The sequence below is a fragment of the Diorhabda sublineata genome, chromosome 3 (assembly GCF_026230105.1).
Source record: "Diorhabda sublineata isolate icDioSubl1.1 chromosome 3, icDioSubl1.1, whole genome shotgun sequence".
Taxonomy (NCBI): domain Eukaryota; kingdom Metazoa; phylum Arthropoda; class Insecta; order Coleoptera; family Chrysomelidae; genus Diorhabda; species Diorhabda sublineata.
The window spans coordinates 8,162,811-8,177,543 of NC_079476.1; the positions used below are offsets into that span (position 1 = coordinate 8,162,811).

General features: G+C 31.7%; 1 protein-coding gene across 9 annotated transcripts in view; it reads left to right on the forward strand.

Annotated features, from left to right (window-relative positions):
- LOC130440912 (synaptotagmin 1-like) overlaps positions 1-14,733 on the forward strand; it is a 113,465-nt gene that overhangs the window by 40,002 nt on the left and 58,730 nt on the right. For 5 of the 9 annotated variants that reach the window (XM_056774274.1, XM_056774271.1, XM_056774273.1 and 2 more), the window contains exons 2-6: positions 668-837; positions 6,260-6,352; positions 6,534-6,676; positions 6,794-6,889; positions 7,813-8,007. In XM_056774274.1, the coding sequence (XP_056630252.1) occupies positions 672-837; positions 6,260-6,352; positions 6,534-6,676; positions 6,794-6,889; positions 7,813-8,007 (693 nt within the window). In that variant the 5' untranslated portion in view covers positions 668-671. Of the gene's footprint in view, positions 1-667; positions 922-6,259; positions 6,353-6,533; positions 6,677-6,793; positions 6,890-7,812; positions 8,008-14,733 lie in introns of all 9 variants that reach the window. The other 4 variants (XM_056774265.1, XM_056774268.1, XM_056774266.1 and 1 more) reach the window with 1 other exon arrangement.

A 14,733-nucleotide genomic window follows, 5' to 3' on the forward strand; every position in this document is an offset into this window, starting at 1 on the left:
GTGAAACCCTCATAATTCATGAAAATAAAACCATATCATTGAGTCATCCATAATTTGTGATGTCTTTTGATTGGATTACTGGATTGTCGAATTGTTTCCATCCATATATTTGCCAAAATGTTTTCAATAGTTGTTGCTCTGAAGCGGGATGTAACTTAGGTATTATTGATCGAGGCGGCATTTGCGATTGCAACATGGTATCTCAAAGCATTAATCTAATCCCGTTTTGCATCCAAACATACAGGTGAAACTTATAAAAGCATGTTAAAAACAATAAGGATGACTATAATTATCTATCATCTATCTATGCACGGAAAATATTAAGTTGTACGCGTGTTCAATTCGAGAGCCATAGAGTGAAAACACTCACCTCAAAATGTCTTTATATTTTGTTTATGATATATTTCAAATTTTCCTAGCAGCTTTTCGGATTTCTCAATTTTAATACTGCGTATTTAAAAATAAACAACCATCCTACTCAACTGTTTTTATCGTCAGTGAAAAGTTCACTGAATTTTCGAGAAAAAATTATTCGTCGAGACATTTCGAGTTAATCGTCGACTAAAATCAAGTTATTCGATCATAATAATGCCTAGAATTTATTTATAGGGATTATCGCTAAACAAGTTTTTTGTGCGAAAATTGATACATGTTATTTATGTTTTAGAATCATGGTTTCCTTATTTTCAAGAAGAATCATCAAAAGGGATGCTCCTTCTCCCGAATCACCGCAAGAACTGGCTACAGTCGTGGAAGCTAACAATCCCATAACTAATAATCCAACAATATCCTCAACAGAAGGACCTTCAGACACCACTAATCCAATAGAGACAACAGGTGGGGATCTTTTGGAAAAACACATTTTTGGTAACAAAAAATTTCATCCATCTCATGGTCGTACGACCCCACATCCAGAAGCAGGTATTTTGTTTGTTGTCGGTGTTGTTTGATGTTCTAGCACGAAGACACAACGACACACACAACACACAAGGCTCCCTCTTTAAACCGTACACTTAAGGTTTTCTATTTGTTGGTATCATTGTAGTCGAAATTTTAACCTTTACAAATATAATCAAAAATTTGTTCTCTGATGCTCATTCGTGCTATCATTTCTATATTTTCTCAGTTCGTTTTCAAATATATTGAATGTAAAGCGCAGCTAACAATATAAATATTCAGAAATAGGTACTGATATTTATGGAAATTTATATTGTTCCGTATTTTATATCCTTGATTTTACATTCCTACACATGCTCCAGTTCGACTAAATTTCCACACAAAGGGTTTTTTTTCATATTTGACACTTGGTAACATAAGTAACATATTTTCAGTTTCTGATATAATATAAATAATAATTAAAAAAAAAATTGATCGGTATTAAATTTTTCCGAGTAGATCTCAATAAGCTAAGAATGAAATAATATTTGTTCACCTGTTTTATACAAATATTTGTGAAATGGATATCTTTGTTAAATAGATTTATTTCAAAAATCTATTCTTCAAATTATATCACAAACACTTACGCCTGTAGATATTCCTCTTTGTACACTTTCATGTCGATCATTTCTTAGAGCAAATTTTTACCTTGTCTAGGTCTCTGAAGCCGGCTGATCAGCACATTCCATGTATACACTACTAGATTCATATTTGAATATTCAGGCGGCCACGACATTATTGGATTTAGTTCATATAAATGTTCAGCTAGAAACTACGGAGATAATTGTCTCGCATTAGAAAGAAATTTGCTCCAAGTCATGGTGCAAAAGATACATTATTATGTAGAATATTCCATATACACCTACACCATAACAACTAGTGCTAATTCTATGTATGCATAAACACAACAACCTACAACATAATTGAATCATTCTTGTTGCTCTTCAGTTCGACAGAAACGACTTTCTTCAGTGAACAACAATAATTATCATTCCAATATTGTTGTTGCTGAGCAAAGAGTAGTCCTGCTACTTGATAACAATTAATTTCTTCTCTTCTCATCCACTTATTGTGGCTCCTGTCCACTCCAGTTCGTTTCACAATTGAATAGCTGAACGACAAAAGTTTTTTTTGGCCATATCTACCAGTAGATGAGCATTCTACCTTCTACCCTCCAGAGTGTCTTCAACATAGAACAGGACTATTCATCAGTAAATTTTAATTTACCAAACACCGCGGCTATATCATTGTACAGTCAGCAGCTTTCGTTCATTACTTCGAATCTAGCGATATTAGTCTAAACTGAATCACCATTTCCAAAGTGTTTTACTATAAAATTAACAATAACAAACCAAAAGCAAGTAACGTAAACGAGAAAATAGCTGTAATTCCGTTATTCCAAACATAGAGCCACAAATATTTCGTTACCAGGCGATAACTTTGACACCTACACACATAAACATTAGCAGAATATTAGATTATGAATGCCACTACTACCTAGATTTATGTAGCACAGTCATATGAATAAAGTAATTTAATAGATAAATATACTAATTTATAAACGCTGCTTCATATATGTTGGAATGTAAATACTGGGTATGCTCGAGAACATAGTCAACCCCTATATTTGGAAAAATTCAAGTGTTAAAATATAGAATGAAAGAAATTTACGTGTTTTTCATGTCATAATAAAGGTATTTGATAAACATATCCATATCAAGTTTTTGTCACGATTTTTCACTATCTTCCCAAAATTACATTTTCATATTTAATTTGTTTGATTTGCTGACTTATACCATTTTTTCTTTCTGTCCGAAAGTGAATTGAAACACATTAGATGGAAAAATATGTTATTAATTGAAACGCAACGATTATTGACTAAATTAGCAGTTGTGATGCATAAAACCTAATATTCATCATTAACAATAAAACGACAACTCAAGGTGGACCTTTGCTATGAACGAATTTCCAAGCATTTCTCTGTGTGGCAACAGTTGTCCGGTTCCTTACTTTTTATCTACTTTCGTAGTATCTACTAGTATCCATCGAGACTTCGTCCGCTTCCTCGCATTCCAAAGGTTTTGAAAGAAAGAGATTTTCAAGTAGGTTCCATTCGCACAAGTGCCAACCGTTTAATTCACCAATTTTGTTAAACTTAACAATGTAAGGATCTGTATGGATTTTCTTTCTTCTTGAAATCTCCCGCTCGAAATGCTTCATCTCAAACCTTTTGAAGGTCAACACCTCTCAAAAATGAAACGAAACGTCTACGCTTAACATCATTTTTTATGTCGAATCGGTAAGAAAATATCATGAAATAATTATAATAATTAACAGTAATGTGATGGAAATACGGGATGGTTGCTACCCTCAACTGAATTTCCAGTTGTTGGAGTTGAGTTGAATCTGTTTGTTTGGAGTGTACCGGTTGAGTCCTTTGGGTGTGGTTTAAACTTCAACCTGCCAGCTGTAGAACTGCGGAAGGAAACGGGGGAACACAGATGGAAATGACTGAAAAGGAACTAATAGAAAGTACAGATATTGAATAGAAGGAGCTTATACTGTAAAATTAAAAAAACTGAACATATATTTTTTAAAATAAATCCAAATAGGAATCTGTTCTATTCCATTAGTTATGTTTCCCAAATAAATAAAAAATACGAATTTATATAAAAACTATTATATAAAATTTGGTTAAAACAAAAGAAAATCCATGAAATAACTTGAATTTTCTTGTGAGCACAATAAAAAGAGCTGAGAAAAGTTTACCAGAATAAAACTACCACAAATTTACTAAAATGTACTTTGATTTAAAGTGTAGATAGGTAAAGGAATAATTCGAATACATTCCGAGAATTTATTGAATTACTCGAATGAAGTGGGAGGTTCGTAAAAAATTAATTTCTTCAAAAACTTAAATTTTAGAATAAACAAATCAGAAGTGGCAATACGTAAACAAAGGAGAACTCAAAATGTTTGAAGAAAAACGTAACAACCCGAATGGCGTGTTTGAGTATAACTTTATAATCTAATTAATAATACATATTGGGGTGGACCGTTTTATGTGGCCTACATTGTATACTAGTCATTTTTGTTTAATGAGTATAATGCAAAGAAAATATTATTAATATTGGATAGAGTTTGGAGCTCTTATTAATTCCAGTAATCAACGACATTTCAAATTTATCCCAAAACTAATGCATTATTCCAATTTGTCATTAGTCGTAGAAAAACAGAACAGCTCATGTTACTTGGAACGATACAACAGCAGGTTGTCATTGGTAAAAGATTTGTTAAAACCTACAAAATTTGATCGGGAAAGTTGAATAATTTTGTTGATACTTAAGAAAGTAATAAAAAAGTTCATATCCACTGGAGCAATTCTTGTTGCTGAAAACAATCATTAATAAATAAACCTTTCAAATGATAATATCCAAGCAATGAGTTAAGAGAAATTAATTCTCTAGTGTGGAAAAAAATTGGAAATACCAAATTGTTTCAGTACATATGGTATCTGAAAGTTCAAACACCAATTGGTGACAATTCTGGAGAGTTGGTGAGAATTAATGATTTAATACACCTGATTCAATAACGAATTCCATAGTAATTTACAAAAAAATGTGGGAAAATAATTTGTACGTACCAGCAAAGCTATGAAAGCGATTTCTTCGTTCCATTATTCACCATATCATGTAATCATGTATATTCGAGGATTTATTGATCGAAAAAAGCATTTAGTGGAAACAATTCTGTCCTCTATTCAATTAAAACTCCGCTTCCAATTTGAGACATCCATCATTTTATTAGAATAATGGTTTTAATTTTGTAGAGCTCTAGTTCTCTAACTACAATGAAAAGCAATAGGCTGCTATACAATAATATTTTCAAAAATAATCCTTTGAACTTACATAAATACCTTGCTTACTACTCTAAATGTCGTATTCTGCTTTGCAAGTCGTTACATCGAAAAGCTATGCTAGAATTACAAGGAGTGATAAAAAAATACAGTGAATCATTTCATTGATTACAAAGTGTAGAAATAACATCAAATTTGAATCCATTTTCTTCAAAGTACAACTCTTGGCTAGTGATGTACTCATTTCATGACTGGAAAAATTTCTGGAGTGTTTATTACGAAATGACCTCTATTTATCTAGGCTGGACGTTTTCCTACTAGCTTGTTGCTAAATCTAGTGAGTACGTTACATGTTAATAAAAAATAAGGTTCAAAGCCAGCCAAAAGCCTATCAAAATCATTTAAAAAGCAGTTAATCCATTTTTGAGATTTTCCATTTGTGAAGACTTCAGTAATCTCCAGTAATCTGTAGCATATAACGGTTTCCCCTGGAACTTACATTATTTGTATCCTTTTCATACCCGAAGCTAATTTCAGTAAGCTTGTGGTTGGTCAAATGAAATACTCCAAGCCAAATGCCATATTCCAAACGGAAAGCATCGTGGCTTCTTCGGCAAGATCACGAGCTTCTCGTGAGAATAGGAATGTCCATTGTCATATTATCCACAATATTATGTGTAGTAGTGTGAAATGGAGAACGAACTTCCGTTCCGCTCAGCACCATCTACTGTACACGTATTAAGTAGGGTTCTTTCTAACTGGGTTAGAACTATTCTCTATACGACATGAACTACATCCCGCATTTTGCATTTGTAAATTTTTTGGGCCCCTGTTGTATTAATGATGTAAAGAAACGCTCCAATCACTCAAGGATTACATGACGTGACGGGATCTTAGACGTGTTGTTTAAGGAATGATTTACAAATATTCGCAGGCAGTAGTGTGCCGGATCCCACCTTTCCGGTTAAGGGTTAAGGCGAAAGCAACTGACGCTGTAAAAATTTTTTAATGTATTTTTTGTTTACATCTCGTGTACTGTTCACATGTTTTGAGTTTGTTTCTGGAGTTTATGTTGAATTTTGGCCAAAGACTTGTTAGGCATGTAATGCCGTTCGAATATCTGGAAGGATTTATCTGACGTCTATAGACAATATTTCTATTTAGAAGAATATGGTTATAGGATTTTACCAATTCCATATGCTTTGACTGTTTACTGTACAAAGCCGTTAAAATTTTATTTTACTGAAATTAATTCAAACATGTCTGTAAAATATTCTAAACCGAATTCAAGTCTGGCCTCTATTCAATCATACAAACACTGAACACACTAAGCACGATATGTGTGAAATAGAAACAGCAGAAAAACAATAAAGGTATACTTTAAAGTGGTACCCCTTATTCCAGTACTTCATACTAGGGGAACTACTTTCCTGTGCTGATTCTAATCAAGATCTAATTATTTTCTAGTCAAACCCAGTAATGATACTATTATCCAAAACATTGTTCATTTGGCCAACAAGGAAGGAATTGATACATGGGTATTAGTAACAATCCTTATTGGTAAGTAATTCAATTTTCTTTTATATATAAAAAATCCAGAGCTAGATATGAATTTAGGATATATATTTTGTCCTCACATTGAAAAAATTAGTTTAATTTTAAATTTTAAAGGAAAACTTATAACTACTTTTTATGACCATGTGCACACTATTAGAAAATTTGAGAGTAACGTATGTTGTAGCTGTATCTATTATAATCCTGGGAATATGCTTTTGTTGTATAAGAAGATGTTTCCGAAAACGAAGGGCAAAGGATGGGAAAAAGGGTATGAAAGGGGTGGACTTGAAATCCGTCCAGCTTCTAGGGTCATCTTACAAAGAAAAAGTGAGTATATACCAAATACTTATAAGAATTAGAAAAGTTATTATAGTAAATTTTTGAGTACATAAGTATAACAGGTACAATTGATGGAAAAAATAAGCAGAGTTGCAAATTTTTTAGGTACAACCGGATATGGATGAGCTAACGGAAAATGCAGAAGAGCCTGATGAGAGTGAAAAACCTGAAGTTCAAAAATTAGGAAAGCTACAATACAAAGTGAGCTAAATTATTTTGAAAATCTTATAAGGATTTTGGGAAATATTAGTACACTTTTAATTCCTGATTTCGAAGAACAATATTTTATTCTTCAAAAATTGGATTTCACTCTTGAGTATTTCATGTTTTTCCAAAAACAAATCGATCATTTGTTTATTGATGTTCTAATTAGTTCTATTGACTTTATCATTTCTCTTTTCTCGTAAATATATTATATTCTATCCACCTAATATACTGCCTCGTTATTTTTATTGTGCTTCCCAATTATTCTTATAATTCTTTTGATAAAATAGAGGTTGCTACCTAGTGAAATTTCTATTAGATCAAGATAATAATAATGGAGTTCAATTTTGTTTTTATAAGGAGTTTTTTCCTCGCCCCCTAGAGATCCAGTGAGTCAATAAAATTCAATTACGATAGATAATTTCAATTATAAAATTGAAGTTGATAAGAGAAGCTATAATGATTATAAGGCGTCGTTTGCCAGATAACCAAGCTATCGTCTTCAAGAGGTAACTATTGGTGCTACTGGAGATATTTCAAATTATTGTTCGAAAGAATCGACTCAATTAGATTTTCATCGTTTGAGGACATGATGCTACGCAATCTAATTTTTGAAGTTCAACTTCTTAACCTGCTGTCAACAATTTTCTTTCAAACGATAGCTGTATTCAAAATAAAATAGTCGTGTCAGCAATAATACTCCCTATGTTTTTCAAAGTTTCTTTCTATTGACAAGGAAGTTGAAAGCAGAGTCTATTACATAGACTGTCGAATTAAAAATACCGTGTATAGTTACGTGAAATTCATAATTATACAGTGTGAGTTTTAACGTTCAATGCTGAATTTTATGTTAAATTATAATTTTGTAATTTGAGTCTATTTTTATCTGTTTTTTAATAAATTCTTTCTATCATTTACAGTTGGAGTATGATTTCAATCAAAATAGCTTCTCTGTGACAGTTATCCAAGCCGAAGAGCTTCCTGCTCTAGATATGGGTGGCACATCTGATCCATACGTAAAAGTATATCTCCTTCCTGATAAGAAGAAAAAATTTGAGACGAAGGTCCACAGAAAAACGTTAAATCCCGTCTTCAACGAAACGTTTGTGTTTAAGGTGAGATTCGAATTCAAGCACCAAATGCAAATAATAATTACAGCAAAAGAATAAAATGAAAATTGAATTATATTACATTAAAGATATAAGTAGTATGATGGGATATGTATGAACATATAATCAGTAAGTTTTTTCCATTGAAGGGTTTTTGCAGAATTTAAATCGAAGAATCGACATCTGTTTTCTATTAATTAAGCATTCCATTTTTTCTATAATTCCTCTTTTTTCATTTTTCCTCTTTTTTATATTTATTATTCCGTCTATCTATCTATCTATATATCAACTATCTGTTTCCATTCTCTAAACATTCCACCCACATAAATTCAACCGTTTTCTCTTCGTTTTTATTTGTATTTGTTCTCATTTTCTTATTTTTTCTTTATTAATTTATTTCACACTTTGTTTTCCCCGCTATTCTTCATAGTCATTTTATCTTAGTTCAGATCATCTTGGATTACATTGATATTTCTCATTTTCCATTGTCTAATTTTCACTTTCTAATTTCATCATTAGTGTCATTATTGTATTGTCGATATTTATTTCGACTTCTATTTTCATATCTTGTTTTTTGTGTACTACAATTTTAAGTATACTTTCTGCCTCCGTTTATCAATATATTTTTTTTGTGAAAATTCATACGTCGTTACTCTTTCTAATTTCTCTATTTCATTGGTATTCTTATCATTTTAAAAACAAAATTCGGATTATGGATAAATGTACTAAAATTTTTAATACTTAAATTTCCACTCACGGCACTGATGAATACATAAAAAAGCCAAAAAAATCCTTCGTCAGAACCTGATAATATTGATATGGAATACAAAATATGTTTTCTACTAGATCCAGTGAAAATACGTTCTTGTTTTTAAAATACTATTAAAAAATACATCAATATGTTAATAATTTTTATAAATAATCAAGTGGGTATCAATCAAAATTGTTCAACAGAGCTTACTTTCTCATGTTAATATGATGACACTAATTGGGTTCCATATAAATTTGCTGAATTGTAGTTGACAATCTGTTATTCTTGGGTGAAGCTAATAAGTTTTCTTGTACCATTGGTGGACTATGAATTATTGGTAGGTACCAATTTTACATAGAATACCTCCATTTTCAATTTGTGTTCAACTTCTTGACTTGTTTCCTAAAAAATGTTGTATTTCTTGTATCTACCCGCTCCGCTTTTCTAAACCACAAATTTCGATTATCTTCTAAGGTTTCGGGTGGATATATGGTGTTAAAGTATTTTTCTTCAGTTGCTTATGAAGAACCACGTCGCTTTCTGTAAAGTTGTGGTACTTGTGGTATGTCCCTTAACATCAAGATTGATTTGACTTTATTTTTCCACAAGTTTCTCGATCTCATTTATGTTGCTTTTGTGTCTTTTTCTAGTATTTACCAATCTCACATCCATTTCATCCAATTCTGGCAGATAAGATGAGACTAAGTTGGAATCTTTGGAACCGTTGGTGATATTTATACCGAACACACTGTTTACAATACCACTACACCAACAGTCACAATTACATTGTCTGACGCCTTTTTCGATAAAATCAAGTATCGTCTTTAGAAAGGTAAACTATTTACTATGTGTGTACACCACAATGTTAGTTGTTATAGGCCAATGCGTATACAGGGTGTTCCAGGACTTGATGCAACAAATTCGGCAGTGAGTAGTGAAATAATGCTGTGACATAAGCAAAAATTTCTCATACGAGTTATCGGCAGAACATATATTTAAATATATTTTCCAAATTATACATTCGCACGTTATGAATTTTTGATGAGTGTAGTGTATTTGACGTAATAAATAATTTTACCCTACCATCTGAAGGCCGAGGGCGGCACATGCCCAATGGCTAACAACCCGTAACTCTTAAGCCGCGTCTCCAATGGACAAACGTGCCAACATCGAATATTTATTATAGTTTTTTTTTTATTTGATAAGTTGTGGGCTAACCAACTAAATTTTTCTTTATTTCAATTTTTTCCCTACCCAACCGAATAGCTGTACAATCCAACGACGAGAAAGAGATTTTCTCCAAAATTACAAAAATCTTACGAAAGTCCATACTTAGTTGGAAAAAGGATCGATGATCATTGCATAAATAGAAATTAACTAGCACGATCAAAGGAGACTATAAGCTACAAGGAGTGAACCAGTTCGGAGGCACCAGCAAAGGTAGATATGGAGTCACTACAGGACAACAACAGGATCAATCCACCTACAAGGGTTCGCATATAAATTTGTAGCTATCGACCCCATCCTCAGGCGAATACGGTGCTCTGTTATTTCAATCTGACGAACGGTTTCTTTGGCATGTACATCAGTCTAAAAATCTACAATCTACATATCTCCTAAATCTTAAATTTTATCGAAATAAACAAGGAGTATCTTTTTGTCAACAACTCGATTGAAAAATTCAATTTTGCTATTCTTAAATTGTACAGATTGTCCCAGTAAAAGTTAAGGATTGTTAATCATTGGGCATGAGCCTTTAGATAGTAGTATAGAATTATTTATACCGTAATTTCTACATAGGCATACGTAATCATCCATTTAACATTTATAAGGTTCGCATGTATAATTTGGAAAATATACTTAAATATAAGTTCTGATTTTGCAACTTCAATGCTCATAAATTAGAAACGAGGGCTCATATGTGAACATATTTTTTGTCACATTATTTCAACCTTATCTACTTACTTCCTAATTTTTTGCATCAAGTCCCGGAGCACTCTGTGGAAACAGTAATTAGTCGCAATAGTAATTTCATATAGTGTTAATTTGCTTTTATTTGGTTTAGACGATTTTTGAAAATTGATTTTCAATTTATTATATTTCATATAATAGAAACCTCATGATTCAGATTAAAATTCAAAATATATATTATATGTTAACAGAAATGCAAGAAAACCAGCATTTACAGTAGGGCCAACTTCACACCACAGAATCAGTCACGATTTTACTACTTTTCCAAAACAAAAAGAGAACAGAATCACTTGTTCGTCATGTCAAGTAATAACGAGAAAAAATTAATTATATGATTCTATCTAATTTCAAAATATTGCTAATTATATTTGGTACGTTTAGTTTTACAACCATGATCCACCATAATAACAGCGATGTATCAAATTTTCTCATGTTAAAATCGCATCTCATCTATACTGGACACACTGCTTAGACTACCAGTACAACAAGACTCACAATTGCACGTTCTGATGGCGTTTCTATAACCTAGTTATTGTCTTCAGAGTCAGAATTTGAATCTGAAATTTTTATTATATGAAATGTTGAGCGTTTTCAAAAATCGACACCAAATGAAAGAAAATTACCAGCTATGTAACATTATTTTTTCGACTGATTACTACTCTACACGCATTTGCCTAATATTAACTAACATTTGGGTGTGATGTGGTGTGATACTGTTTCTAATTTCTTGGAGAAGGATTCGTATTCTGGCATGGGTCTTTTAATATTTGATTCAAATTATAACAGAAGCCAGAAACTTAACCTCCTTTCAGACATAGTCATTCTAAAACATTTTATCTTTAGTTTTTATAACAGAACTTGTGTTATCACCAACGCATACTCCAAATCTGGCCCCTTCAATCCAAATAAAGAAGTTGTCCAAAACAAATAGACTGAAATAAGATTACCTTGTATGTGTCAAAACCCGACTTCTCGCTCAATCTGTACTAAGTAGCTCTCGTGAAATTCTCAATTCGTTGTAATTAGCACACCAACTTTGTTTTATAATCCTTTCCAACGTTCTTTAGTTGAAATTGGAATAGTGAGCGAGTACCTGTTCTTTGAGTCACCGGTCACATAGAAATATCAACTATTGGGAATATGCATGATTTTTCTCAATTTTTAAATCACTTTTTACTTTACATCTCTCTCCAAGCTTGCTGACAATAATGATATTTTAGAACTGAATTTTTCCAGCAAGTTTTCACACAGTCGCTTGTCATAATCCACCTCCATTTTTTCCACTTCCTTCATTCCCTCTTCGCAGCCTCTGTATTCCTCAATTTACAGTACTAATCGATGATAACTTGAATTTTTTCCAATAACATTTAACACTTGTTGATGGATCTTCACTGCGACACTGTAGCCAAGCCAAAAATGCAATAGCATGCCTACATTATATAGCCTATTATGACTTTGAAGATATTATAATTTAGACAATAATACAACAGCCAATTTAATATCTCTATTTCTCTATTTTAGGTTATGTTTTATTAAGTACAGTTGCCAATTCTTAGCCTACTATAGAACCAAACCAAAAATTTCAATGTCAAAATATATTATTCTCCTTACAATTGGATACATTTATCACTGCGAACCTGCAACGTCTCTAAATCTTTAAAGTTTCTTCTTCTGTTTCTTCTTACTCTGCAAACCAGACTCCACAGCTTTTATTACCTTCTCGTTGGAAAAAAAATTACGACCCTTTAGACTTTTTTTCAGTTCAGAAAAGAGATGATAGTCGGACGGAGCCAAATCTGGTGAATAAGGGGGGTGTTCTAGTAATTCAAATCCTAAATCACGAACTTTGTACACGGCAACATGAGATTTATGTACTGGGGCGTTATCCTGTAAAACCAAACACATTTGGATAGCTTTCCGCGTCTTTTCTCTTCAATTTTTTCCCCGTAGGGTGATCAGTAATGTCGAATAGTAATCTCCAGTTATTGTTCTACCTTTATCCAAAAAATGAATTATGTTTACTTTATCTTCCACTTTTTTGATCTAAGTCAATGTTAAATCTTGATTAAATGCAAAATATGCACTCATAATGAATTTATCCACATTTGGTAAACTGTCTGATTGAAGTTTTACAAAACCATGTTCAGGTATCATAGGTAAATATTAATGTCACAATAACAATCAGAATATAATTTTTCATCCAAACATAATAATTAACACTCTGTTTGAACCTAGATAAATAAATTAAATTGGAAAATAATGATTTTATGAACATTTTCGAACTAAAAAGTCTCCATGAACAATAATCAAGTGAATTTAAACCACGTGTATATTCCCTATTGTCTCTCTCATTTAGTGATAAACAGTTTTATCACCTGCCATGTTTAAACAAATAATTGAAAAGAGTATTATTGCAATGAACACGAATTAAAATATCAAAATTTGAGAGTGCGCCAACTCGTGATTTTAATTCCCGCCATAAAATTTGTTACAAATTGTTACAATGTGCCAACTCGTGTTCGTGGTTATCATTGAGATTATATAACTCGCTACGGAAGATTATGCAGCTCGGGATTTTAATTATGAAATGAAAAACGAAAATTAAATATATATTCACCATGTAAATTAGTAAGAAATAATTTATATTATAAACTTGTAACAAAACACATGAAAAAGCAATGAAAATTATTACATTTTGTATCTATGAGAGACATGTTTCACAAATTCATATTCTGTTATTTTATTTGGCTAACCTAACATAACCTAAAGCCGCGTTTACACCGTAGTTAATAACACAAGTTTTTAACATTTTTGTTATTAACTGATGTTAATAACAAAAGTCATTAACATATGTTATGTTTAAAACATAACACATTTCCTTTGATCTTTACCGACTCTGGATGGATAACATAAATCTTGTTAATAACATGGAATTTTCTGTTGAAAACACGAGTTATTAACTTTTGTTAAGAGAAATTTGGCGATTCAGCTAAGTTAATAACTTTTTGTTAAAAACTCGTGTTATTAACTCCGGTGTAAACGCGGCTTAATCAATTGCAAGTATTATGTTTTATGGAATTTTATAAATTCCGGTTTCCGCAAATCTGAAAAATTCATTTCTGTATTGTATATTGTTTAGTACCTATCTAATGTTGATATGCAATTTAAAGGATTTAGTAATTTTTGGATTTTCCAGCTCTACAAAGTGGATTGGGTACTAAATTTTTGAATCCGTTATGAGTTGTATTAAGTTATACGTTGTAGCGTACCCAAAACGGGACATTCAATCTGAATTGTCACTAAACACTGAAGTCTTCACTCACTCACTTTTTTGATGAATAATACAAGGTCAAAAAAGTCAACTTGTTAATGTGATCTTGACACGATTGTTATTAATAAATATTCATTATACCTCTGTTCTATTTTTATATCAATTAAATTGAGATAACTCTACCACAAGTAATGAAAAATTTTTACTGTAACATACCATCCAATAAGTTTTCAGTCTGATCTATAGAGGTCACTACAAATTATATTCTTAGATGCTAGGGTTCAAACAACAGTTTGGAAATTTGAACTCATTTTCTGTAATTATTTGTTTATTGAAATTCGATAAAACTGATGGACAAATTCAATGATTATTATATTATCTAGATGACTATTGCATGTTTTTGGACCTGGAAAAATTGTGAAAGTATAGAAATATCAAATAAATGAGAGAGTTATCCGTTGAACTTCTCTTGGGGCCCAAGCGAAATCGTTCAATAAGGAGGTCAAAGAAAAGACAGAAATGAGATGGACCCTCGAAGAATACTACTTTGTCTATATACTGCTATAAATTTTCTCAATTTCTTATTTCTTAGACCTTTTTATAAACTGTAACATATCGATATAATAACCTAGAATGTAGTCCTGAAAAATCATATCCGAAAAAGCAGCAGAAAAACTGTTTGAAATCTGAATAAGATCGAATTCAACAGATAGCGATATAGTAAGATATCTGGATATTT